Here is a 26901-nt window from a genome sequence, read left to right on the forward strand (position 1 = left end):
GCTGAGAGAGGGCAGGCTGCGAGAGGGCAGGCTGCGAGAGGACAGGCTGCGAGAGGACAGGCTGCGAGAGGACAGGCTGCGAGAGGACAGGCTGCGAGAGGACAGGCTGCGAGAGGACAGGCTGGGAGAGGGCAGCCTGGGAGTGGGCAGCCTGCGAGGGTTTAAGTGTGCATGTCATGTTGGATAGAGCAATGCACCAGTCTAACCTGACAAGCACAATTCACCTCAAGGAGCTGGTCAATCATCAAGCTTCCATTCATGACCCCCCTCATGTTTGCCCACTGCAGCAGGCTGCAATAAAGCAGGGAATCGTTGCCAGAGCCATTCCGTGCACACGCAGTTAAAAAAAAAAAAAAAGAATTAAAGCAAATGAACTTATTAAAGTAAACTGGTGGCACGGGCACCAATAGAAACTGGGGGTGATGCCCCCACGCCCCAACAAAGAAATCACCACTGGGTGCACGGCAAGGCAAGCAGATGAAAACAGCTAAGTTAAGTTGAGCCATGACAGCCTAGAAACTGGCAACAAACATACTGGTGACCATAGGCCTCTAAGAGGCTGAGTAGATAGTGATGGGGTGTTACGGGCCATATTGGGATTACATGAGACACAGGAATACTGCTCCCCTGGTGTTTCCTACCCAAACATTTCATAAATGAGAATATGGTGTAGTCATTGTAAATCACCTAACAATTCCTCATTTTAAGGGTACCCACAGTGTCTGACTCTGCTTACTGCCACATTTCTGCATCTGGGAATGTCAAATACCCACGGTGTCAGTAATTCCAGGTGTATATATTCTGATGCAATGAGTTCAACTCCCTTGCAATGAAGGCCCAAGTTTGATATTAATCAATGTTCTCTCTCTTTAACTCTATACAAAACTAGGTTAAACCGCCTCACCACATTATTGTCTTTCTGGAATATTGAAAATGTTTTCCTCATTCACTAATTCCTGTCTGATTGATATAAAATGTGGCTTTAAACTTACATATAATATTATGGTTTGTTAGTCTTTCTCATAACCTTATCTTGCAAGTTTTTCATTCCTTTTGATAGATTGTATCCTGTGATTCACTACATTCCCTGTTTTTTCATTCTTTGGGGACAATATTTACACTCTTTTCTAATGATGGTCCACCTATAATTGTTTCTGGTTCAGAAATCTTGTTGGTAGAAAAATAAGAGCAGGATTGATTATGTAAATCCCTCCTCACTTATTAAAAGAAGTTGTCGACACTGCCGCGGAGCAGGTGTAAAGAGGCCCAAGCCACCAAACGAAGGGTGGAATTCCTGTGTGGGAAGTGCAGCTGCTGTCTTAAGCCCTGCCCTGCCATTCCAGGCGCCCACCCTTCGGGCGAACATGCAAGATATTCCTGCACAGAAACCTTCCCATGGTGATATATGTCTGCTCTACTGGAGGCCTCTGAATGCCTTCTTTATTTTCAGCAAAAGACCCGAATAATTTGACAAAATCAACCTCCCTCAAAACAACTACAATTATCACCACAACTCCAGCAAAATGAAAACAAGCTGGTGAGAATCTTAAAGGCTTTAGCTGTCCGTAAAATACAAATATTTTTTTTGTCTAAGTGTTTCTCCTATTTTCCCTGTGTGGGACTGTTCAGCAATATGGTTTAATAAGAACTGCAGTGATGATAAAATATGAAATGATGAGTCTATAGTACCACAATAAGGCTGTAAAATCCACAAACAAGTTAGAGACAGAAGTCCTAGGCTATTGGCGCCCTGCAATCAGTTACTTTGTTTGTTTGTTTTTCTTTGTTGTTTTTCAATAAAGGGTCCTGGTTTACTGTATGGTTCCAGTAGCCACAGAAGCTTCAATGCCACCCTAGGTTCACAATGTCAGCAGCAGCAGTCATGTGTACTGTGACTAACCAATGAACCTATATGATCAGACATAACACCATCCTCTCCAGTACAATACAACAAATTCCAGGCAGCAGAGATCAGTGGCGGCCGGCATAACTCGCGGGTGGCAAGGTAGGCGTGGGGTGGGGCGTCACACGGGGGGGGAGGGTCGCACATGTTCAGAATTAAAAAAAAAAAAGTACCTTGATGCAGGGTTTCGCATCTTCTCTGCTCCCATGTCTTCTCTGCTCCTGCTCTCTGGCCTCCGGATCCGACAGGAACGGAATAAGGCAGCCAGGCAGGATGATCCCTAGAATGTTTCACAGCCATAATTGGAAATGCTTTCATCCGACCCCATGTCGAGATTTAACCCTGGTTCGAGCCTCTATACCGTCTTGCGACAGCACTTGTCTACTAGAATGTCGGGAAGAACTGGACTTTCCAGCAGGGAGGCACCGTACTCACACTCCCCTGATGAGGAAGTTGTTTTCTAGAGCACTGTCAAAGCCACAAATGTGATTTACCTAGATGCAACTATGACTAGATACAAGGGGTAAGGGCTCCACAGGTAAAGCAGGGGATTGGCCGCGAGTGGAGGAAAGAGGGGGCCAGTGCCTTTTCTAAGCCTGGCAAGGCCCAGTGGGTGGGATGGAATGTGGTTGCCCCAGAGAAAGGCCCGACTCAGACCCTGGATAGAACCTAGACCGGGGGTCCCAACCTCTTCTATGTCCCGCACCCTTGGAAATGCATGATTAATGTTAGCGCCTCTACAGAAGTCTTTCCTGCTTCCTATCATGCATGCTGTACATACTTTCTTCCCCTCTTTGTTGCACCCCCTGAAATCCCATCTCGCACCCCCTGTGGGTGCGGGCACCCCATGTTGGGAACCAGGGGGTGCAGACCCCCCATGTTGGGAACACCTGATCCGGACACCCCCGTGTCTGTACCATCCTGCGCGCGGCGCAGTCTCTTGCCTTCATCCTTCAGAGGGGGTGCACTGAAGGAGGGGGGAGGGGCTCTTCCCAAACATCTCCTTAGGGCCCATGAATGGCACAAAAACGTTCGGCGACTTTGTTGCAGAGCTGTGAGTGCGTTTCTCCTCCTCCCTTCCTGTCTCTGCAGACTGAACGCTGCCCCCCTCCGAGGGCCTGTCCCGAGCCCCCCTCGGGTCACACTCTACCGGCCGGCCCCACCTCCCTCCGTGACCTATTTCCAGAGCCGGTGTGAGGTGATGGGCGCCTGTTGTTTCCTGTCTGTGCGTCTGTCTGGAAGTCCCATCCCACGCTGTGTTTCCGCGCCGAGCTGAGAAGCGAGGTGTCCTGTTCCAGGCGCTGTGCGAGTCCCTGGGGGGTGGGCGCGCAGCCAGCCATGGTTGCCCCCCTGGAGGTCCTCACACCGGTCCTGTTGGCCCCCGATCGCAAGGGTTTGTTTTCTCACTCACAGACTGGTTGGTAGTTGGTACACGTCACGACTAAAGGCATCACCACGTATTTGTGCCTACTTAGTGGGAAGTGTAAGTTATACCAGGAAAGGCACGGAGAGCGGGACGGGGGTCGGGAACGGCCACACACTGACAGCGGGAGGGGGAGGGGGGGCGGGAACAGACACACACGGACAAAGCAACAAACAAAAAAACAAAACACTCACCTGGACATCTTCCGGCAGATCTCTTGCTTCCTGCTCTCCACTCCTCCTCCCGATGACGCGGCGGAGGCTCGGCTGGCTGGGCCAATCCCAGCGCGGCCCTGGCTGGAGGCGGACGGCTGCTTCCTTCGGCTGGCCGGCCTGAGGAGAGGGAGGGAGGGGCTATCGAGCGACTTTGTCACGAGTAACTACTGCATAGAGAGAGAAGGGCCTTAAAAGTCAACAAAGAGCAAGCTGCTGCATAGCAAACTGTCGACAACTCATGCCCTTGCCACCATGAGTGCAAAATGAGTTGCCACGGATATTCGAGAAAATGCATGTTCACCTACACGGATTCAGACGTCATTGTTAGCCACTTTAGCATCAGCCGTTTATTTCTCCTTGAATATAAGGAGAGTTCTTGGCGATGCTCAGCCATTTTAGAGAGTGGCTGGGTGCCGGGTTGACAAGATACCCGTCCCACGTCATTCATTTCCGTGATAGCTGTCTGGCTCAAAGGCATTATTGGTACTTCCAGCTGTGGCGTCGTTCTTCGGCGTTTTCCTTTTCTTCTTTTTAAAAGGTGCTTCCTTTCTCACTCCAGACCCGCTTTCAACCGTGCGTGCAGTGCTGGAGGGCTCCTGTAGGGGGGCGGGAACTGGGAGCCGAGGCAGCGGTAGGGGGGCGGGAACAAGGCCGGGGAGACACGGAGAGCGAGGCAGCGGTAGGGGGGCGGGAACGGGAGCCGAGGCAGCGGTAAAAAGCAAAAAAAAAAAGCAAGCTCTCACCTGGACTTCTTCCGGGTGCCTTCAATGCCGGACCAGATTCGGGGGCGTTCCCGGCTTTCGGCTGACGTCGCGTGACGTCGGCAAAAGCCAAAGAATCTCGGGAACGACCCCGAATCTGGTCCGGCATTGACGGACAGGCCCCTCGTCCAATGGCTAGGCTCCATTTATGGAGCCAGCCAATGAATGACGAGGGCCGACCCAAACCCACACTACAGTTCTCATTAGGTTTTCGCCTGCGCGAAAAAGATGCGCAGAGCGCATCTTTTCGCTAGGCAAAACCTAAAAAGGAGGGGAGAGAGAGAAGAGCCTTGGGGAACCCCACAAGTGACCGGGAGGGGGGGTGCAGAAAAATCAGAGAGGTGAACTGCCTGTGATCTGCCCTGAAGAAAGGACGCGATCCAGGAGAGGGCAGTGCCCTGGATTCCCGCTGCGCTGACCCGGTCGAGAAGAATGGCATGATCGACCGTATCAAACGCAGCGGACAAGTCCAAGAGGACTAAGGCCTGGGGGAGGTTGCTATCGGCCTTCCCTTTCAGTTCATCCAGGACCGCAAGGACCACACCCTCAGTAGAGTGGCCCGGACGAAAGCCAGCTTGGTGAGAGGCCAGGATGTTGTTCTCCTCAATGTAGGTAGAGAGGCAGGATGTCACGTAGCTCTCAAGAATCTTCCCTAAATAGGGAAGAAGAGAGATCGGCCTAAAGTTCGATGGAAGGGAGGGATCCAGGCCGGCTTTCTTCAGGATAGGAAGAACAATGGCAGATTTAAAGAAAGAAGGGACAGATCCCAGAGCCAGGGAAGAATTGAGAAGGGTCAGGGGAGGGGTGGGACAGCCAGTGTATAGAGTTCTGAGGATCCGTGCAGGTGCACAATCCGCAGGAGAGCCAGACTTGGCCTTGACAAGAAGGTCAAGAAAGAGGTCAGGGGAAAGGGGTTCAAAGTGATCCAGAGCAGAAGGAGGAGAGTAGAAGTGATCCGGCAAGTCAGGTTGGGGCACGATCGGAATGTTGGCCTTAATGGTAATTATTTTATTGATGAAGTAGTCATTCAAAGAATGACAAAGAGATTGAGAAGGAGCAGGGGAAAGGCATGCTCGGTCAGAGGTGGCAAGGCTACGAACCAGTGAGAAGATCTCACGCGATTTATTGGCCCGAGAAGGCTACACGCTCCGAAAAGTATTTAGATTTGGCCGCTAAGATGGCCATTTTATAGTTATTAAGGAGGGCTTTGTAATTAAGGCGGAGGGTAGGACAGTAGTTACGGCGCCAACGACGCTCAGACCGCCTAAGCTCTAATTTCAGGGATCTGAGGTCGTTGGAGAACCACTTGTGGGCGTCATGAGTGCGGGCTGATCTGATCTTTTTAAGTGGAGCAGCCCGGTCACAAGCCGAGGAAAGCCAGATGTTAATGGCATCCACCTGATTTTCCAAAGAGAGGTCGGTCAGGATAGGAGCCGATGAAGACAGAGAGGAAGAAAGAACATTAAGATCAGTCTTATGCCAGCTCCGAGCCCAGATGTTTTTGGGCAAAAGGGCTTTCTCGGTTTGACCTAGGTGGATGGAAAAGGAGATCGAGAAATGATCTGACCAGACACAAGGGGAAATAGAGGTGGCCAAGAGATTACAACGTAAGGACCAGATCTGGTCCAAGATGTGACCGTGGGTGTGGGTAGGGACCAGGACGTGGGGTAAGAAATTAAGACAGCGAAGGGTGGCAGAGAAATCTTTAGAGGAGGAGTCCTCCCTCAGATCACCCGGCCAAAAATTGAAATCCCCGAGCAGGAGAAGCGAGGAGTTATTTACAGCCAAGGTGGCCAAGAGATCCTGCAGGGTGGACACGAATGATGGCATATTTTGAGGGGGGCGATACATGAGAATCACCGTAAGGGGTACCGGGAGGTTGAGAGAGCGGGCCACCAGAAAATCAACACCAGAGAGGGAAGGATGCGGGAGAAGCTGGAATTGCAGAGGGTGGCGAACTATCATAGCCACACCACCTCCCGTTTTTCCATCGGGGCGGTCAGCGCGAAGGGCATAATAGGTGTCAGGGAGAATAGCAAGAAGGTCCGGGAGTGAATCAGAGGAAAACCAAGTCTCAGTGAGGAAGAGGAAGTCGGGGGAGGCGGTATCCAAAAGATTGAAAAGAGCAGTTTGATTTTTTACAGCGGAGCGAGTGTTAAGTAGAATAGCAGAGGCAGCAGGGAAACCGGGGGTTGCACGAGTGACGGAGGGCGTGAGAGAGATAGAAGGTAGGGGAGCGGGCAAGGCAGAACCAGAGGGAGGGGGGGCATAGATACCGTGCGATGATAAGTGTTGGACTGCAGAGGGGGAGAGGGGGATAGAGGCAGAGAGGGAGTGTAGTTGGGCAGGGGAATACACCAAGAGGTCAGAGTCTAAGGCCCCTGGTCCCGGCCCGTCGCGGACGGCGCAGACGGGCTTGCCTTAGGCGCGCCTTCGGCACGCAAACGGCGCGCCCGCTGCGCCCGTCCGCTGCGCGAACGGTGGAGGCACATGATTTATAGTGCAGGTAGGAGGTGTGGCCAAGAAGTGGGCGTGGCCGGGGGAGCGTCCGCTGAAGGCGGCAGGCGAGTGAATGTGAGGCCGCGGCAGCGTCAAGCTCGGCTGCGCGGGAGGCAGGGTCGAGGGCAAGGTCCCTGAAGCAAGGTAAGCAAAAAAAATGGGTTTAAAAAGCGCACGCTAGCGCTAGAAGTGAGAGTGCAAGTGAAAATCAGGCTATGACTAAATGCTCCCGCGGAAGGCAGGGGAGTGATCCAATCAACTAGAGCTCGTATTCAGCTCCTAAATACCGGTCCAGGTGGGCGTGGCCAAGAAGTGGGCGTGGCCGGGGGAGCGTCCGCTGAAGGCGGCAGGCGAGTGAATGTGAGGCCGCGGCAGCGTCAAGCTCGGCTGCGCGGGAGGCAGGGTCGAGGGCAGGGTCCCTGAAGCAAGGTAAGCAAAAAAAATGGGTTTAAAAAGCGCACGCTAGCGCTAGAAGTGAGAGTGCAAGTTAAAATCAGGCTATGACTAAATGCTCCCGCGGAAGGCAGGGGAGTGATCCAAACCCATATCTGAATGTTTAGTGGGTCATAAGTCATATATCTAACTATTGTCATCTTTGTCCCCTTCTGAGCCTGTGGGGCCTGATACGGAATCGAGGTGGCGGGGCGGGTAAAAAGAAACGACACACACAAAAGCCAATCCAAAGTTAGGGAGGAGTCAGACCCCACAAAGTACATACAACAGACACCCTGACAGCACAAGCGATGTCTAGGCTTGACCTAAAAAAGAAACATAGCCTGACGGTCAAAACCACATCTGTCTATTATATGCCAGATGGCCAATGTAAATAAATTCCAATCGGTGATGCATAAGTGAGCTCATAGTAACCTGAATTCTAGAAAAAAAGACACTATTGCAGCACAAGAAAATCGTGATACAAAACGAATTTTTGAATTACAAAACAGAAAAGTAGAGCAAGATTTGGTTGTTTCTGGAGTGTAACTCGGGAACTTTTTTTTATTTCTGAAGGACTTTCGTCTACTACAGCACCCTTTAAGCAGCCCCTCATGAATAATAAAATGAACACAATATCCTCTGATAGCCACAATGAAAATCCAAAGTGTCCTCAATCTCTCCACTGAGAACTCCCGGGAGCCAATCAGACAATGCATTTTAGGGGGAAGATACGGGCACCACACTAAAATGCATTAGTCAAAGTACAAAGTCAAAGTAAGTTTATTGCCTTGATAATAAAAAATCATTGCATGTGAAGCTCAAAAAGTGCTAGCATTTTGTGCTACGCGCCAGATGACTTCTAGCTAAACAGAGGAATAAATACATAATTCATAAGGTATAAATTGTATTGTCAGTTTCTAGAGCTCTGCTTCCGTTTTTCTTACTGATCTCCAACAAAATTGATAAAATCATTGCATGTAAAGCTCGAAAGTGCTAACAATTTGTGCAACGTTTAAAACAAACTTCAGGGTAAAAAGAGGAATACATTCATAAGATATGAATCATCTGATTTCCAGGTAGGGCGTTAGTCAACCCCCTGCTGTGTGGTTGGTACTTGGCACGCACCTAACCTTTATTACAGTTGATCATGTCAGTCAAGTTTGACGCAATGAATGTAATAATGAAATCTACACAACACGTACATATACACAATCCAACTGTAGGGTTTGTCTAGGTGAAGTCACTCAACAACATTCCCTCCTTTAATGATAGAGGTACAAAATGGCACACTCACAGTTTTTAATGTTTTGTTTACAATTATTAAAGACAATTAGCAAAAATGTTTTGCATGACTGTACAAAGATTTTTTAAGGTATCCCACATGAGCCATTTTTCTTTTATTCGTTTTTTCATCAGGTTGGATTCTGAACAAAAAGGTGCTCATACAAACCAATGAATTTTGCTACTTTTGCTTTGGGTTTTCATCAAATAAAGGTTGAATGCCTCAAATAAAGATGGAATGCTGGTAAAATAGATAGAATCCCGCACTTCCTACTTCGTCCACAGTATTTTCATTTTCACTCTTACAGTGACTTAGAGCAGGTCTCCTGCTATAACCACCAGTTCTGATCACCTGTAGACGGTCTATGCACCATTATACAGGTCCCTTATATTTCTAGCCTGGAAGGACAAGGTACCAGTAAAAAGGTGCTACTTTGAATCAGGGAAGCAAGCAGGTCACTCATCCAGGTGCAGCCACTGGCAAGGCTGATACTTGAATAGGGTCCAAGAGGTCTTTCAAGTCAGGATCATTACAGCTTATCTCGTCAGAAAGCAATCCCCAGACCTACAGACCACCAGGGAAATCAGAGTGCAGGGAAGGTGGATGCTGGCAATAAGGGACACCGCGAAGATTCGGGAGGATAACGGCTGAGAGATGGAAAAAAGAGAGAGGAAGGTGGATGACAGTGGAGCAGTAGAGAAAAGGATAGCACTGGACCTAGCAAGCAACGTGGATAAGAAAAGGAGGATAAATAAGCTGGTGAGACAGAAAGGAGGAGAGTTAAAGGCAGGTGAGATGTACAGTGGGAAAACCAAAGTCAGAGAGAGGACGACAGTGCATAGAGGGCCGAGGACGAAGTGAGACAAAGGTGAAGAGCAGCATTAAGAGGAAGGAAATACTACAAATAAAATAATTAAGCCACACAAGCTACTACTTGTTGTCCAAGGCTACATCAAAAATTTAGAGGGATAGGAGTGGAAGTATAATAATACCACCTGATAGTTACAAATGTTACAATGGTATTTCCATTCTACACCACATTTAACTTGTAACTTTGACACTAAACACAGAAAGAGCTGGCATATATTCTTTATGAACTTTTATTTTCAAGATGGAAATTATTTGTTCAGCAATATAGATATTTTACAGCCCTTTGTGGGAGACATAAAAGAGTTTCCAATCCTAGAGGTTATTACTTTCCTACAGGGACAGTTTTCATACACAAATACTGAAGAAGGTAGTGATCAGCATTTCAATATACCTGCCAAAAAGAAATGACTAGGTTACCTGTAGATTTTGCGGAAAAGAAAAAATGGTTGGAACAGCGTTTTGCTTCAAATATCGTATTCCCCATCTCACATCAAATGAGTCCAAGGTAAAATGGTCACTACACAAAAAGTGATGTTTAGATGGCGACCAGCTGCCTCGCTTCATATTCTGTAGCCACAGGCGAAGTCGTTTTCCATCGTGGATTGGAAAGCTTAAAAAATAAAACAAAATAATATTAGTCAAGCAGGCACATTAAAGAAAATGATGCAAACATGCTAAGATACAATGAACACTCGGTCCTGTGCAAAGCACACATGCTATAATCCATACAGAGCCATCATTATTTAAGGCGTTAACAATACCGGCGTGTGTGTGTCCCTTTGTTTCCAAGTAATCTGGAGGGCGGTATAAATGTTTACATTCGAGAACTAGCAAGCTCATCAACGCTGATTTTGACTGCAACACATTCTCCTTCCAAAGCATCATGGAAAGAGTCCTGATAGTGCCTAAGAGAAATGGAGCTGACCTGGAAAACAGACCTCTTTAGGCCACACTGGAGCTGTATGTAGGGTTGGCCAAAAAAATGCAGAAAAGCGAATAGGTTAGAGCCATCTGTTTTTAGTTTCATACTGACAGCATAGCTGTCATCAGACATTATGTGATCAACATGTTGGTAAGAAGGAGTACATGTTTTGATTGGGCATAAGTTGTGTACTTCCACCAAAGAAAGCACTGGCCTTCACGCAGCTGTGATCATTTTGATTATTAGCTGCCTGAGCTTTAACTTTCAGGGGCACACACTACAGTGCATTGTTATTGAAATGTCTTGGATAACTAGTTATTGTATGGTGTTTATTTTTCTGTGGAAGCAGCACAGATTTAAGAAGGAAAGTAACTAACTTTAGACTTCACAGTGCATATTTACGTTTGAGAGACCAGGACTAAACTAAGCTACATGGATTTTAGGTCTAGACTGACAGTGAAACTGTTACCTGACCTTATGTGATCAACAAAAAATAGCTTTCAGACTCCTACCTTGAAAGGGGCTTAGGATCCACCCACATATTGTTTCCCTTGTGTACAGGATATAATTAAGACAAATATCTGGACTTCCCCTAAAAAGGATTACACTTTTTGGCGCATGGCAAAGTTTATACCCAATACAGCAGGGCTGAATAGGTTACGGTAGAAAGCCAATGATTCTGGCCTATTCTGGTTATTTTAACCCCTCCACTGCGCCCACGATTTTGCGGAAGTGCGGCACGTCCGCAAAACGGGCGGGGCCGCGTCAGCCATTGGCCGACGGCAGCACCAGCGAGGTAGCGTTGCCGACGGCAGCATGGAAGGGGTTAAAGCCACTAGACCAACATATTTATTGTGAAAAGCATGTGCTAAATTCGATAGGCATTTAAGTTTGGATTGTTATTACTCTATATTAAAGCCTACAAATAGGTTGTTAGTTACAATGAATCTCACAAATTACTGAAGTAGGAATTGGTTTTTGGTTTGGTCACCTTAACGAAAGCAATGCAACAAGATGTAAACCCCAGGCTAGTAGGTAAACATAGGTACTCAGACTGATGAAATGGTACTGTAAATAACGAGCACAAATGGAGAAAGAGCCAGGACAATCCAGACAGGGGCACGTTCAAATCAGCCCTGAGTCGCTACCACCAAATAATCCGGTCCACCAAATGCACCGCTCTGGCAGACCGCATCGATGGCAGAACAAACATAACCGAAGAAATCTTAACCATTGTGAAGAATTGCGAACACCCCCTCAAAGGACCTCTGCAACAATCCCACTCAATTCTGAAGTAGCACAACCACTGCCATTTACAGCAACTTCAACCGGCAACTGCACCCAACAGACCCAGCCAAATATCTCCCGACGTTAACCAGAGAACTTATTCTGAATGCCTCCACCTCTTCTGCGACCTTCCTAGATGCTTAGAAACATGCAACTATTCTCCCATTGCTGAAGAAATAGTCTGTGGACCTTCAACGGTAGCAAATACAGACCAATCTCCCTGCTACTATTGTTGGCCAAGCACTTATAGAAAATCATCAACAGATGCCTCAATGAATACATCGACCACCAACTCTTTGATACCCCTCAGTCCGGCTTCAAAGCAATTCACAGAATGGAAACTGCCTTCATCGCCGCCATAGATGACATCTGTAGAATTATAGATGAAGTAGACGCTGAGGCCCTCATTCTCCAGGACCTTTCCGCAGCTTTTGACTTGGTATCCAATCCCATGCTCATACATGCCTCAACATAAGCAAACTGGAAAATAGGAACACTCTCTATGCAGGGATCAAAAACAAATTCACTAGAAGGCTGTGGACCATTCAGAACTCAGCTGCCAGAATCACTCTCAACCTCCCATGCGGGACTCACATCATGGAACACCTGATGGAGCTCCACATACACAAAAGAGTCCATTTCAAACTCCTCGCCCACACTTTCAAGACAATACCTAACACTGGCTCTCCATAGCTCAAAAATCACATCTGCTTTCACTAACCTTCCAGACACCTCTGCTCATCCAGACTCCTACTTGCACGCAGCCCAAGGACACCAAAAAGCATATTGAGTAGTCGAGCAATTCCCTATATCGCTCCTGAACGTGTTGACAGACCTGTCACTACACATAAGTGCCTCCTACTCATTTCTTGAATTCCACAAGAAGTTGAAGACTTGGCTTTTCGAGCAGTACCACTAGGGCCTAGGTTTAGCTAGACTCACACCTGCTCAAGGCCACCATTCACTCCCAGGTGATAGTGTACTCTACAAATCTGTATAGCAAAACATAAAACCAAGTGTGACAAATTGTGGCTATGGATGGCTTCCTTTGAGAGAATCCTTGTTAGGCCTTCTTAGCAGAGATAGTATTTTGCTCACCAACTGTCATTTTGTATACATTCTAATTTGATGACTATGTGTCAGATGAGTGTTTTGTGGAAAAGCTTATGCTCACAACTAGGCCTGCATTGGTTATGGTGGAAAGGTATATGCCTCTTTGGTGCACTGGAAATGTTATGTCTGGTGCCATAGGCCTGGTCTGCTTATTATGAAACATTATGACAAAGGCAATTGGTCCAGCTTATTAATTGTAAAAAGCATATTTTAAAGCCAATAAACCTTTATCAGTATGTTGGTATCAGATTATGTTGCAGGTGATAGGTATTTTGTTACAAGAAATCTCACAGATCACCATAGTGAGCAAGGATATTTGAGTTGGCCGCCCACTATGACAAACCCCAGAGGGGTTTACACTGTGATGATTCTTGTTCGCCCCTATTGAGAGGTGTTGGAGATTATTTTGCTAGCTGTTTTTTCTACATATTTTAAAGTTAATAACTGTGTATGATGGTTGCCAGTTGATGTGCACTTGAATAGGTCGGAGCTGGATATAGTGTAAAGAAAATGTTAAAGGGTATAGACTTTATCAGTTCATTGGAAAAGTCTTGCCAAATTTCTTAGGGTTTATTATGAAACCTTATTACAAAGCCAGGAGGACTGAAGTTCTTATTGTGAAAACCATGTATTAAAGGCAATAGGTTTTTAAGGATAGATTGTTATTACACTGTGCCAACACCTGTAGTTAGGTATTTTAATGCATGGAATTTCACAGATTTACATAGTAGGCAAGTGTTTTGGTGTTGCTGATTCGCCTGAACAAACTGTGAGTAGAGAAAATATGCATTACAATAATCCTTGTTAGGCTCTCTTAGGAGAGATAGGATTTTGCTTTGCCAACTATAATGTTGTATACCTTTGTACTTTCATGACTGTATGCCGGATGGTAGCCTTGTGGAAATCTTGCAACGGGCTTGAGTTGGTATGGTAACAAGCCAATGATAAGGCTAAATGCCTAGTTGTTAACTATGAAAAGTTATGATAAAGACAGTGGGCCTAACATATTGACTGTGAAAATTGTATGTTAAAGCAGTGATTCAAAACCTTTTTACAACCAAGACCCAATTTTAAGACAACAAACTGTTGCAACCCACCTAGGTTTAATGGACAGTAGGCGGGCAAGTATTAATGTAACTAAACCACTGTGTGGTAGTGCACTTTCATTTACAAAAATCACATTTTGATTGAAATGGCCTCTAAATTTACACAGAAATACAGTTTTGCTGATAAAACTATATGGCACTCAAATGATGTATAGAAATTGGGTTTCAGTGACTATTTTTAATTTGTGCATCACCAAGTGAAGTTTATTGATTTGTTTTGATCCTATTAAAGTCTTCATTTTTGTTTTCCTACTAGCTGAATGTTTACAGGTATTTAATTTTGTTGTCTTTTACAAAAAATGACATCCTACAGACTTTCCTTTTAAACTCTCTGTACCCAGGCAAAATTGTCACATAATTCTCTGTACGTTTCATTAGGAAGGGACATACAATGACCAGGAATGGGTGAGAATTTTAGCCTACCCACAGAAGTTATCAGGTAACACATACCTCAAATATATTCAGTTCAACTACCTCCACAAGACGTACCTCACTCCTAAGAAACGTACTACAATGTATGGGGCAGAGCCCAAGTGTTGCCCACAGTGTGCACTAGAGGATGGCAGATTTTTGCCATAGGAACTGGTCCTATGCACAGGAGTTCTGGGTGACAGTAGTGTGGAAATTAGATGTGACAGTTCACCACAGTATAACTTGCACTGTAGAGCTGTGCTTGATGAGGTCCCCCCTAGGCCAATCCCCAAGAAAATGGGGAACAGATTTATTGATTTGGCACCGATACTGGTCAATAGACAGATTGCCATGACATGGAAGTCAGAGACAGGCCTGGTGGTGTCACGATGGGAGGCTGCTGTTAAGGAATGGGCTAGAGAGGAAGACCTTGTGCTTCGGACAGAGGAAGCAAGGGGGATGAGGAGATGGCCCATTTAACCTCTTTGGACAAGATACTGGATGCCTTTGAGGGCCCAAACGAATGGGCTGGTTCTTCTTCCAGTGCCTCAGGGTCCAAAGAGGGCGGCGGTATGGTGTATAGTAAAGTGCTCTCTGCCAACATAGTTGCTTTGGCTTACTAGTGGGAGTTGGGCGACATCATGTAGAGGTGCGGTACGCGCCTTTGGTTTGCCAGTGATCAGCATTATCCCATGTGGATAATGCCCAATGCAGCCTCCCTTTGATTCTAGGGGGGAGCTCTTTCACTCTGGCCTCCTAGAACTCATAAAAGATAGATATGGTTCATATTATACCACCTATACCCAACTGTTTGGATTGTTTGGTTCTCATTTACGAGCTTTTTTTCTTTATGTATAAAAGGAATGTGTCCTGAACACAAAGGTTTAGCCTCCACAGTGAATGGGAGGGGCCTGTGTATTTATAATATTGTAAATGTCTCAGCCTCACAGATAGACCCGCACACTGTATGTTGTTGGTATATTTTATTTATTTTGTATAGCTGATCTCCCATCGACATGGTGGAATTGCTTATGTATTGTATCATTGCACAGTTTGTACAGTCAATGGGCATTTAAGGGTAGATTGCTATTACTCTGAATGAAAGTCTACAGATAGGTTCATTTAGTAGGCAAGGATTCCGGTGTTGGTAATCCTCTACAACAAACCATAACTATAGAAATATTGGCACGTTATTTTATGGTGTGATGTAATAGTACAAGAGGATATTGGATCCTTAGATTGAAGGGTGTTGTTGGCCTTATTTATTATCCATTTAAATAGACATGTGCACTGAAACCTTGTGGATGAAGAAATACTGGGTTTGCATTTACAGGTAAGGGTACTCAAACAAATGTGTGTGCATTACAAAGAGATTTTGTACACACGATCGCACACCAGACAGCCACACTGCCCACAAGGACTCCACCCGCAAACATCACCAACTCATCAGAACAGCCAAGAGATCCTCCTTCAAAGCCCGCCTGGACAACAACGCACACGACAGCAAGGAGCTATTCAGCATAGTGAAGGAACTTTCCAACCCCAGTGCCAACACCAACGACATCCCGCCCTCGCAAGATCTGTGCGACTCACTGGCCACCTTTGTAGTGTAGCTCCTATTTTCCCAATAGGCTCTGCGCATTGGAATAGTACCTACAGCAGTAAAGGCCTAGGCCAGACGTTAACTAGGTCTACTACTGTCGATACTAGACTTAATTTTTGGGTTTGCCAGCTAAGCTCAGAGTTCGCTAGAAACTTTCTCGAATGTTCAAGGAAGGATTAACTTCCCTGATTAGACAAGAAGGGATTTAGTTTCTGACAACCATAGAACATGACAACTTTGCTCTCCCCTAATCAAGAGTCAATCTCAAGAGTCGTGTGAGCACAAGGCAATTATTTTACTCAGTCAGTACGTGCATTCTTAGTCTCATCAGAATGTAGAGAAAAGGAAGAGACGGGCGTGTTCAATAAAAGATGTTATTTATTGATCAGTCTCTTTTCTCGTACAAGAGAAATGGATCGATATTATTGCAATACTTATAGTTAAGTAAAGTGCATACATTAAAAGCAATAGTATAAAATAATACTGTAAAAACATTGATATGGTTTCTGAGCCATATGATGTTTAAAATGATTAAAATATATTTACATACACATATACATTTGACTAAACGTACTCAACTGGTGTTTCTAAATACGCCTACCCCGTGTACCTGACCTAAGTCTAATGCGTGGGCGGGAATAGAAAGTTACAGTTTAAGTTAAGTTTGTTTTTGCCAAGTGAATAACTAAAGAATTCTCTGTGAGGGGTTATTCAGTTCTGTACCTGGAAGTTAGGATGAATGAGGAATGGTATCTCTTTCTCTGCTCTCGATATTCCAGGCTGCCTGCGAGGGCTGCCCAGAAGCGCCGGTGCTGGGTCTCTCGGCTTGAGATAGCAGCGCGTCTCTCAGCGCGTCAGGAAGGCGGGGCTGCTGCCAGCGGGGTCTGCTTCTGCTCTCGGCTTCGGCAAGTATGGCTGCTCCGTCTTGTCACCACGCGTGTGTTTGCATAGGGCAAGGTCGGCACTATTTATACCTTAAAGGTGCCGAGATTGACGTAAGGATGGACATAGGTACGTCAATAAAGATGTCATACGACTTGCTCGTTAGCACATTCTTTTGCAAAAGTTCTCTGTGAAATCAAAACAATGGCCGCACGGATTTTCCAGGTTGTCATAGGTTTGATTTGTTATGAGAACGTCGTATGCCTTATCAGGGGCTGGAGGAATGTCGCTTGTCTAATTAGATCTCAAGCGTTATGACCTAATCAGATAACACGTTCCTGTGCCGTAGTGTGACTGCGTCAGATAACGGTATCTGCATCATGGGGGATTTCTTGCCTCATGGGCTGACTGTTAGTTAACTAGCTAGGTAGTTTAACCAGAATAGGGTCAGGAATAGGGGGATCGATTCAGAACCTATAGAAATACACGACACCCACTCCACGCTAACTATGGTCATATCTACTAATCTATGCATAGTATAACATAGTACAACATACTATAGAGTATAGTGTATACCTTACCACCCCAAAATACATAAATGCATTTCGAAATTTTCAAATATACTGAAAAATTGCAGTCATATATATTGTATGCACTTAAGCTATGAATTAAATGCAAAAGTAAACACGCATTGTAATGCATTATTGCTTTTTGGTATATGAGAAATACACATGAAATGGCTCTTAATATAGCTATACAGAAAGGAAGGTCGAGACCATTTCATCACATAATAAAATATTTGTGAACATACCAGCGGGCAGCTAAAGTCTATATAAAGTATCTAAAATAGAAATCTTAGTTCTCTAGGAATAGTTTCTTACTTTAAGCAGAAGATCAGTGTCCCGGGGAAAAAATATATAGTAAAATATTTTAAGGGCTTGCTGAAAAAAGTTGCTGTCCGTGAACTGGATTGTAATTGTTCATGTGACTTTATTTTTAAAGGTTGAAGGCCGAATTCAGGGAACGCCGTGTGCGAGTTTACTCAAAAGTCTCTATTTCTGTTCCGGAGAGAACATCATATCATTCAGGCTTTCGAAAAAACTGTCAACAGCTTCATGGGAAAGTTCCACTAAGTCGGAAATAGGGGTAACCATGCATTCGTGCGCATGATTGTCTCCATTGACATTCTGATTTGCATTGCTGACAGAAGGTCGTACCTGTTCGATGCTGCTTTCATCTTGAACTTCACTACTCTTCAATCGCAGTGGTGAAGATTCCAGGAATGCCGTCATCAGAATTGGCAGCCTTTGAGGGCAGCACAGTGCGTGAACCTTGGTAGGAACCAACAGTGTATCTGCATCCACCGGCGCATCCGATTGTAGCGTCAGACAGGTGTCTAACACGCATTCTTCTCCGCATAGCAGACACCTTAGTACAGGTAAAACACACCTTTGCCACATTGGTCGAAATGATAGAAACCAAGTCATGTTTAGGTCTCTAAGCCGGGAGAGTCCCAGGATGTTTGATATCCGGTCCCGGTATCCAATGGCTAGGATCGTATCTTCCATTGTCGCGAGAGTTTGATCTGTGACATGGGTTGCCATAACGAAAAATAAGGACTAGGAATAGGATTCCTGCAATTAGTCCCAGGATCAGGGGAAGTCCGCCAAAAATCGAATGGACGAAATCTGGAAAAATACCCAGTATGGCTTTGAATGGTGTTAATGCCATCGAAAATACTGTCTTAAATACCTTTGAGACCCCAGTGGTATCAGAAATATTTAAGATTTCGCTCAGGATTTCCGCGAAATGTACGGGGGAATTAGTTGATAATAATGTATGTATCTCTGCAGTCGTCCTTGCGACTTGTAGATCATACGTTTCTTTAGATGACGTGAGCCTTGTAGGCGTCTGAAGAAGCACTGTTTTCATTCTGCTTAAAGTGTCTATTCGAATAGAAGTAATTTTCAAACCGGGCCATGCCCTTGCCTCCCTGTCTGGTAAGGAGCTGGGGAACAAAGAACGTCCACAGCACTTGACCTTCGCCGTCGTGGTGACGAGATAAGGAGTCCCGGGCATAAGACTACAACATCTGCGGTCTACAATAAGAACGTAACTCCCATTATAGAGTCTTTGAAAGAATGGTTCTATTTCAGTTGCAGGTGCGCCTTGCTGGTGACATGAAAGGTTGTATGAATTCCCTTCACAGGCTCCGTGCAAACTAATACCGTTACACAGAAGCGTGCCGCTTAGTGACATAGCACAATTGTTGCCACTAAGAAACACTTTCTGTCCTTTGTTACTGACACATGCATGTGAATAGGGCAGGTTCCAAGTTGTTTTAAGGTACCCCTTTCCCAATTTCTCGTACATGCCAGCCTGTATATATTTTTGGCAGTATTGAAACCTGAAGGTTGAGATTGGAATATTTATGATTCCGTGGATTATCCATTCACTGACAGGTCGTTCTGACATTGTCATTGGTAATCTTTCTAGTTTTTCAATGCTCAAGATTGTATAATCAGCACCCTTCTGCGCCATACCGATTTGTCTATCAGTAAGGTTAAAGATTTGGAATAGTGACGTTGTGTTGATTAAACGCCAAGGCACATAGCCTGAACGCAGATTTTGTAACGTCCAGCCAAGCTGTACAATAGAGCGCAATTGTGACTGACCATGTTGTAATAACAGTAAGTCTTGCGATAATATATCGATTGCTGAAGACACAATGCTGTCCAATGAAAATATTCTGGAGGACAGAGTCATTAACCCATTGTCCACTACAGAAAGTGATTTTTCCAAATTAATACGATCAATTTCACGTATTCTCTCTGCTGTTTCAATTTGTGTAACCTTCTAGGCCTCATTGTATGCTGCATATACAGAGGCTGCTATGAAACGCTTTTGACGCTGTTTGCGTGGTCCCAGTATGAAATCACGCAAGTCAGCACCATCAGTAAGTAAAGTTAGGTGTTGCTTAATTTCAGGCAGTGTGGAAGTTTGTAGCCATTGAAGGCATAATTTGCCCACACTGTAGGTTGTTATTATCCCTGGGTGATGTCTTTGAGGATATCTAGGGTCTGGCCTGGTCATTTTGAAACCCTGTGTTTTATTCAGGAATCTATCTTGACAGTTATTTGTATCTGTGGGCCAGATCAACCATTGTTTCCAATCAGGATGTGTTCTGTTTTGGTTAAGTATATGGTTTAAGTCTATTCCTTCATCTGTATCAGAGTTATTGTTAAACATTGTTGGCTTTGGAATAGACAGGTTATTTAAATCTTTGATTTTGGCTAAGCCAAGACAGGTGGTTTGTTGAACAGTGTCATTTAGAAATATCATTTGTTCTGGGATCATGCAGGCTCTAAACAAAGCTTCTATACCCTGTACTTGCCATTCTTTTGTACCCCAAACACTTTTCAAATCAACATTTTTGTCCCAATAATCAAATCCAAAAGTATTCATCTTTTCAAAGAATATGTCTGAATATATCAATTTTGTGTTGGTTATCATGGTTTTCATCCCTGTCTTGTTTGACAATTTATAATAAAATGTTTCAGCATTACTAGTGTTAAAACCTTGAAAGTATGAATATTTGTCATAAACGGTTCTAGAGCTCCCTTTTGGAGGTGTAGCACAATGTTCCCATTGATTATAATTTAAAACATTTCTAGGTTGTGCAGATTTATGCAAGAAATGGTTACCATAATGGTTATAGCAATACATACTATCATAATTTGTAGAACCTTGCAAATAATCATGTTTTGTAAATTTAGCAGACATTACTAAGTCAGACATCATATTGTTTATACTCTCGAAGTCCCAATCATCAGCAAATGAGTTTGGTTTTGCAAAGTCACTCAAGGAGATCTTGATTTGGTGTGGATATTTCAGGATCTCGACCGGACCATAAATTTCATAGTCAGTGTTGTCCCAGGCTACCCCACCAGGTATTGGAATTGCTGTGAAGTTGGCTGAAGAAAGTTCTGAAGAAAGTTCTCGTTTCTCGACGTGTGAAGATGTGTGTGGTTTGAGGACCAAGTTGATGTTCTGACTTGCTGTGTCCATTTTAGCATATTTTCCCTCAATGAAGCGTCCCAAGGTAAATACCATGATGAGCCAAAGTATGAGGATAAATGCACCAAAACCCACCCAAAATTCAATCCATGGAGTAGCCAGATATGTTTCTTTCAGTTGTTTCAAAAGTTCCTTAGCTTTGTCTTTAAAGGATTTTGATGATGGCTGTGTCTTTTGTTCGCTGAAACCTTCAGAGGAATCATCGAAGTTGATGAAGTAACCAGATGCAGTTCTGTCAATTGTTCCAATTGGTTCAGGATTTTTGTTTCTTGCATTTTCACTTGGAACTTCATTGTAGATTGGTGTGTCTCTGCTAAATGTCTTTATTTGGGTTTTCAGAGGTCTGAGTTCTATTGCATTGTTGCATAGTCCTTGTTGTTCTTCTGTAGGCGTTTCGAATGTGATGAGCCTCTTTGTTAGGACCTCTGTACTGGTAGCAAACCTTGGTGTTCTGCTACTTATTGGGAGTCCACTTGGCCTACTGTTTGTTATTGGCCACATGTTGTGGTTTTACCAGGTCGATGGATACAACTCGGTTCTCCTTTTTTCCAGCAAGTGGCGGTAGTACAACTGATCTTGTCCCGTTGACAGACAAGACAGGAACTGCTTTTCTGTAAGAAGGCCCAAATTCCTTCTTTACCGCGATCTTCTCCCTGACTAGATCCCCGACTTTTGGAATCCAGACAGGTCTTGCTGGGACAGGTGGTGATTCTTCAGTGGTTGTTGGCTGTTGTTTCAACTGTATGTTGCTCAGGTCTTTTCTTGTTTTGTTTAAGTCCTGCAAAATAGCCAAACGGTCTTTGACATCAAAGGTTTTTTCTATTACCACTGAAGTCTGACTATCAAGGTCAGAGATCAACATCCTAGTTCCGAATAATAATTCGTACGGACTGAATCCCTTCAGAGAATTTCTTGGCAAGTTATTTAGACTACGTTGGACACTTATTAGATGTTTGACCCACCCAGCTCCCGAACCTAATACCTTTGCCGTTATAGATTGCTTTATGTCACGGTTTTTTCTTTCAACAATTCCGTTCCCCTCAGGGTGAAATGGACAAGAGTACCGCAATTGCACGCCCATGCTGACCATGGCCTCCTTATAAGCCCGAGAGCTAAAAGCAGGACCATTGTCCGAATGCAGAATGCCAATTGCGTATGTGCCGATAAAGACTCGCAAATCTTTTATAACAGTTCTGGCGTCAGCCGTTCGCTGGGGCCACATCCATATGAATCTCGTGCATGAGTCCACTGCGACCAAGATATATTTATAGTTACCATCCCTTTGTAAGGGACCGCAGTGGTCTAGATAAACACAGGCTAATGGTTTATCCGAGATTAGAAGGGGCGTCTGTGCTGGACGTCTCACAGTTGATACTTTCATTTTTTGACATATTTCACATGCTAGAACATAGTTCCTTGTTTGTCTTCTCATTTGTGGCCACCAGTATCTCTGTTTTAATAATGATACAGTGGCTGAGACGCCAGCATGGGTAGAAGCAAGCCCTTCGTGTGCCGCTATTATCAGTCCTAACCTATGTTCCATGTTTGGAATTGCCCTATCCCCCACTGCAGGGATTCGAGCAAAAGGAACATTGTTTGTATCAGTTATGTATGAGTATTTTACTGGAAAGCCTTTAGGGAGTGGTTCTATCGAATCCTTTTCTGAAGCGCTGACAGCTTGTAATATTTCGCTGTCTATTTTTGTTTTTGACCGGGTGACGGCAGCTACGGAAGCCGTTTGCACAGCTGCCTTCGCGGCCTCATCAGCCAATGAATTCCCTGCAACGTGAACGCCATCACGTTGATGACTCAGTGTATGTATCACGTGAGTCTTTGGTAGTTCTTTTTGTAAAAGAACTACTTGTTCCCAGAGCATTTTATGCTTGATTGTGCCACCTTTCGCATCCTTGAAACCATTCTGAAGCCAGATCTGCAAGTATTCATTATAAGATTGAACGCAATAATACGAATCGCACACTATGAGCGTGGGGAATTCTCGATCGGTATTTTCAAGCGCCATCTTGAATGCTAGCAATTCAGCTCGCTGAGCTGTACAATCTCCTAGGGATTGTGTTTTAGTGAGGGTTGGTTTAAATTTCCCTTCGTGCCAACGACCTTTAACAATCGCGCACGCAGCACTGTAAGCTTGTTTACCCCCTACTGCGGGTTGTGCTGATCCGTCTGTATATAATATACAGCCGTAGTCATCTAGAGGCAGAATTTCGGTTGGCGGAGGACATTCAAATTCATATTGGAGAAATTCTTGTGTTTTTAAATAAGGATCAAATTCGTACATCATGTCTGTTGCAGCAAGAGAGTTGGCCCATTGTATCCATCTTGGATGGAGTGCTTTAGCATTTGGAATGCTTGCCTTTGTTACCGCCTCTAAGGCTGGTATTGGTGTCACGATTATTATTCGTTTACCTTGTGCCAGGGCTCGTTCTTTTGCTATAGCTGTCTGTGTTGCTGTAAGAATCTTTTCCGTTGGGCTAAATTTCATTTCAGCCTTAGTGTACAAGTGTGATTTGAATGCAATTGGTACCTTTTCTCCCTCATTAGAGGTCAGGTATGTGAATCCGCATCTCCCTGGGATGACTCGGATCACAAGGTTGCGTGTATTATCACGGGTTTCTAATTTTGTCTTAATTAGCATGTCTGTTTGTAAGGATCTCAAAATTTCTGTGTGTGTTTGAGTCCAACTGGATCTTTTAAAGTCTGGTTTAATTAGATCATAAAGGGGTTTCACCCTTTCTGCGTAATTTGCAATGTATGTTCTTCCGAAATTTAGGAAGCCTAAAATTGACTGTAGGTTTTTTAGTGTTTTAGGAGCTTGGATTACGGCACATTTCTCTAGGAAATTGTCTGCCAGGCTTTTACCTTCACTTGATAACTCATATCCTAAGAATAGGACCGTCAGATGGGCAATTCTGGACTTTTTGAAGTTGAATTTGTAACCCTCTGCAGCGAACCCAAGTATTATGGTGTTCACCCTTTTCAAGTGAGTCTCCAAGTCATCATCTGTTAAGTAAATGTCATCGACATAAGATAATGCTTCATCATCATATAGTTGTAGTAATTCTGTTACTCTCGCTGAGAATACCCCTGGGCTGTTCTTGTACCCCTGGGCTAACCGACAGAATTGTTTTTGAGTGCCATTTACTGAGAAAGCTGTTAAATATCTGCTCTCTGGTGCTATGTTTTGACAAAAGAATCCATTGGAGATGTCCAAGGTTGTTTTGTATTTTTTGCACACTATGTTATTCATTAGTGCAGCACTGTGTGAGTTTTGCACTGCAAAGGTTTTGCAACATGTGTTAAGGTGTCGGTAATCCAAAACTAGGCGATATGAATTGTCTGGTTTGGAGACCGGAAACAAAGGATTGTTCATTTGTGAGGTGCAAGTTTCAATCACCCCCTGGTATTCTAGCTGATCTAGTATTTCATTTACTTGTTTTTTAGCTTCTTGCTTAATTGGGTACTGCCTTTGTGCAGTTGGTTGTGATTTTAACTGGATTTTGTGAGGAGGAGAATCCTCATCCCATCCTACATGATTTTTATATAAAGCAGGTGCTAAGGCCACTGCCCACTTTCTAGCAAGTGTATATTTTTTATGAATCGGTATTTGATTCGAGAAGGCAGGCATAATTACTTCTTTTTTGGAAATTGTGATTTCTTTTTCAGTTGAGCAGGTTCCTTGTCTTTGGACTTGGCGTGCTCTTCTGATCGTCCTCTTCTTTCCGATTTCTGCGAGGAATTCTGAAAAGATTGAGAGGGACGTGTATCAATGTCTTGATATCTATCAGGTTTTTTAATATTATCCCTATTTCTAAGGTTATATCTATTCCCAGAGGGGTCACTCTGCGGTGACCTGTCTTTGGTTTGGAGATTTCTCTCTTCGCCTAGGAGACCTTCCTCTGGACTGGAACTTCTTTTCTTTAGGATTGGATTGTTTGTTCCCATCCCAGTTCTTTTTTGGTGAATTATTATTATTAAAAAATATTTTTTCTGGACTTTTAGTCAGTTGCGGTTTTACTGGTATTCCACCTAGACTATCTCTGCCTAGTTCTTCATAGGATTTTTCTATGATTCTGGCAATTTCAGCTGGTTGGTCTGCTATATCTGTCTCTTTTAACCTCTGGCGGATCGCCACGTTTGCTGCTTCACCTTTTATGTTGGCTAATAATATAGCCGAGACCTGCTTGAAGTCTTTCAGTAATTTCATACCAAGAGTTAAAGCTGGTTCTGGACCGTATTCATCTTGAATTTGTTTTAGCACATCTGGTATTACCGAAATGGATGGAACACCGTGCGTTTTTGTGTAGATTGAAGCAAAGACTGTACCCCAAGTGTCACAGTCCTCTATGTGTGGTGCGATTCCCATTGGGAGACATATAGTCAGAATCCTGTGTTTTTCTAATGGGGTGGTGTCAGGAAACACCGCCTCTATTTGGGTAATTTTCTGTGCCAACCAGAATGGTATTTGTTCCCGTTTAGCTGGAACTTTACCTAGGCAGGATTGGATGTTCTGTGGTGTAATTTTATTTGTGTTCCCCTGGTGAGGGGTCAGCTGTGGTAGTTTAATCGCTGGCTGAATTGTTGAAGTCCGCATTACATACTGAACTAATTGTCTATGAATTTTTAGTAGTTGTTTTAGCTGTATTAACAGCTCTGCTGCAGGCATTCTTTCGATGTCTGGATGTGGTGTGTATCCGGCTAAGACCGGCCACGTTGCTCCTGGTCTACCTAAAGGACCGAGCCTTGTAATGTGATTGTTATGTATTAGGGCGCCATCAAATAAGAGCAAATGCTCTTGGAATTTGAGTGGTACTTCCACCTCCTCGAAAGGAGTGTACGTTTCAGGAGGTTCCTCTACTTTGTAATAGTGGAAGTACTTTGTTACAGCATTTGCTGCTGGAAAATGTATCCATGTATAGTATACCTCTGTCTGCCGATATTCGTGTGCCTCGATTACGAATATGACTGTGCCACCTCTAGGTGTCAGTCCATTTTCTATAAGTTTTAAGGTTATAGATCTCCTTTTAATGACCGGAATGAGTGTTATATTCGGGTCTGCTGCTTGCATGGTAGCATCAGCATCTGCTATTTCAGTAGCTAATCTAATTGCCTCTCTTTCCTCCTCATTGTCAGACATTTTACTGTCAATAAGGTTATTTTGTTTGTTTGCAGATCAGGTTTCTTTATGGAACAAAGATTAGATGCACAATATTCTGGAACTGTTTTATCCTTCAACGTTGACTAGACCAAGAACCTTACATAGGAGTTCCCTCCTGCGAGGTTTTGGAGGATATAATAACCTTTCACCCACTCCAGACGTCTTTGGAGTATTTGGGAAAAGGGGTCTGAGTGAGAAAGCACGACTGAGTTACTCTAAATGTCTTACGTTAGTTTTATCGCCCTTTCCAAACACGTTGGGCGCCATGTAGTGTAGCTCCTATTTTCCCAATAGGCTCTGCGCATTGGAATAGTACCTACAGCAGTAAAGGCCTAGGCCAGACGTTAACTAGGTCTACTACTGTCGATACTAGACTTAATTTTTGGGTTTGCCAGCTAAGCTCAGAGTTCGCTAGAAACTTTCTCGAATGTTCAAGGAAGGATTAACTTCCCTGATTAGACAAGAAGGGATTTAGTTTCTGACAACCATAGAACATGACAACTTTGCTCTCCCCTAATCAAGAGTCAATCTCAAGAGTCGTGTGAGCACAAGGCAATTATTTTACTCAGTCAGTACGTGCATTCTTAGTCTCATCAGAATGTAGAGAAAAGGAAGAGACGGGCGTGTTCAATAAAAGATGTTATTTATTGATCAGTCTCTTTTCTCGTACAAGAGAAATGGATCGATATTATTGCAATACTTATAGTTAAGTAAAGTGCATACATTAAAAGCAATAGTATAAAATAATACTGTAAAAACATTGATATGGTTTCTGAGCCATATGATGTTTAAAATGATTAAAATATATTTACATACACATATACATTTGACTAAACGTACTCAACTGGTGTTTCTAAATACGCCTACCCCGTGTACCTGACCTAAGTCTAATGCGTGGGCGGGAATAGAAAGTTACAGTTTAAGTTAAGTTTGTTTTTG

The 26901-nt window shown here is 44.2% G+C and overlaps 1 protein-coding gene across 1 annotated transcript in view; it reads right to left on the bottom strand.

Moving 5' to 3' along the window:
• THAP5 (THAP domain containing 5) overlaps positions 1 to 26901 on the bottom strand; it is a 179724-nt gene that overhangs the window by 29924 nt on the left and 122899 nt on the right. The window contains exon 2 of the mRNA XM_078674320.1: positions 9806 to 9998. Coding sequence (XP_078530446.1) covers positions 9806 to 9952 — 147 coding nt within the window. The 5' untranslated portion in view covers positions 9953 to 9998. The remainder of the gene's footprint in view (positions 1 to 9805; positions 9999 to 26901) is intronic.

This window comes from Lissotriton helveticus, chromosome 1_1 (assembly GCF_964261635.1).
Source record: "Lissotriton helveticus chromosome 1_1, aLisHel1.1, whole genome shotgun sequence".
Lineage (NCBI taxonomy): Eukaryota > Metazoa > Chordata > Amphibia > Caudata > Salamandridae > Lissotriton > Lissotriton helveticus.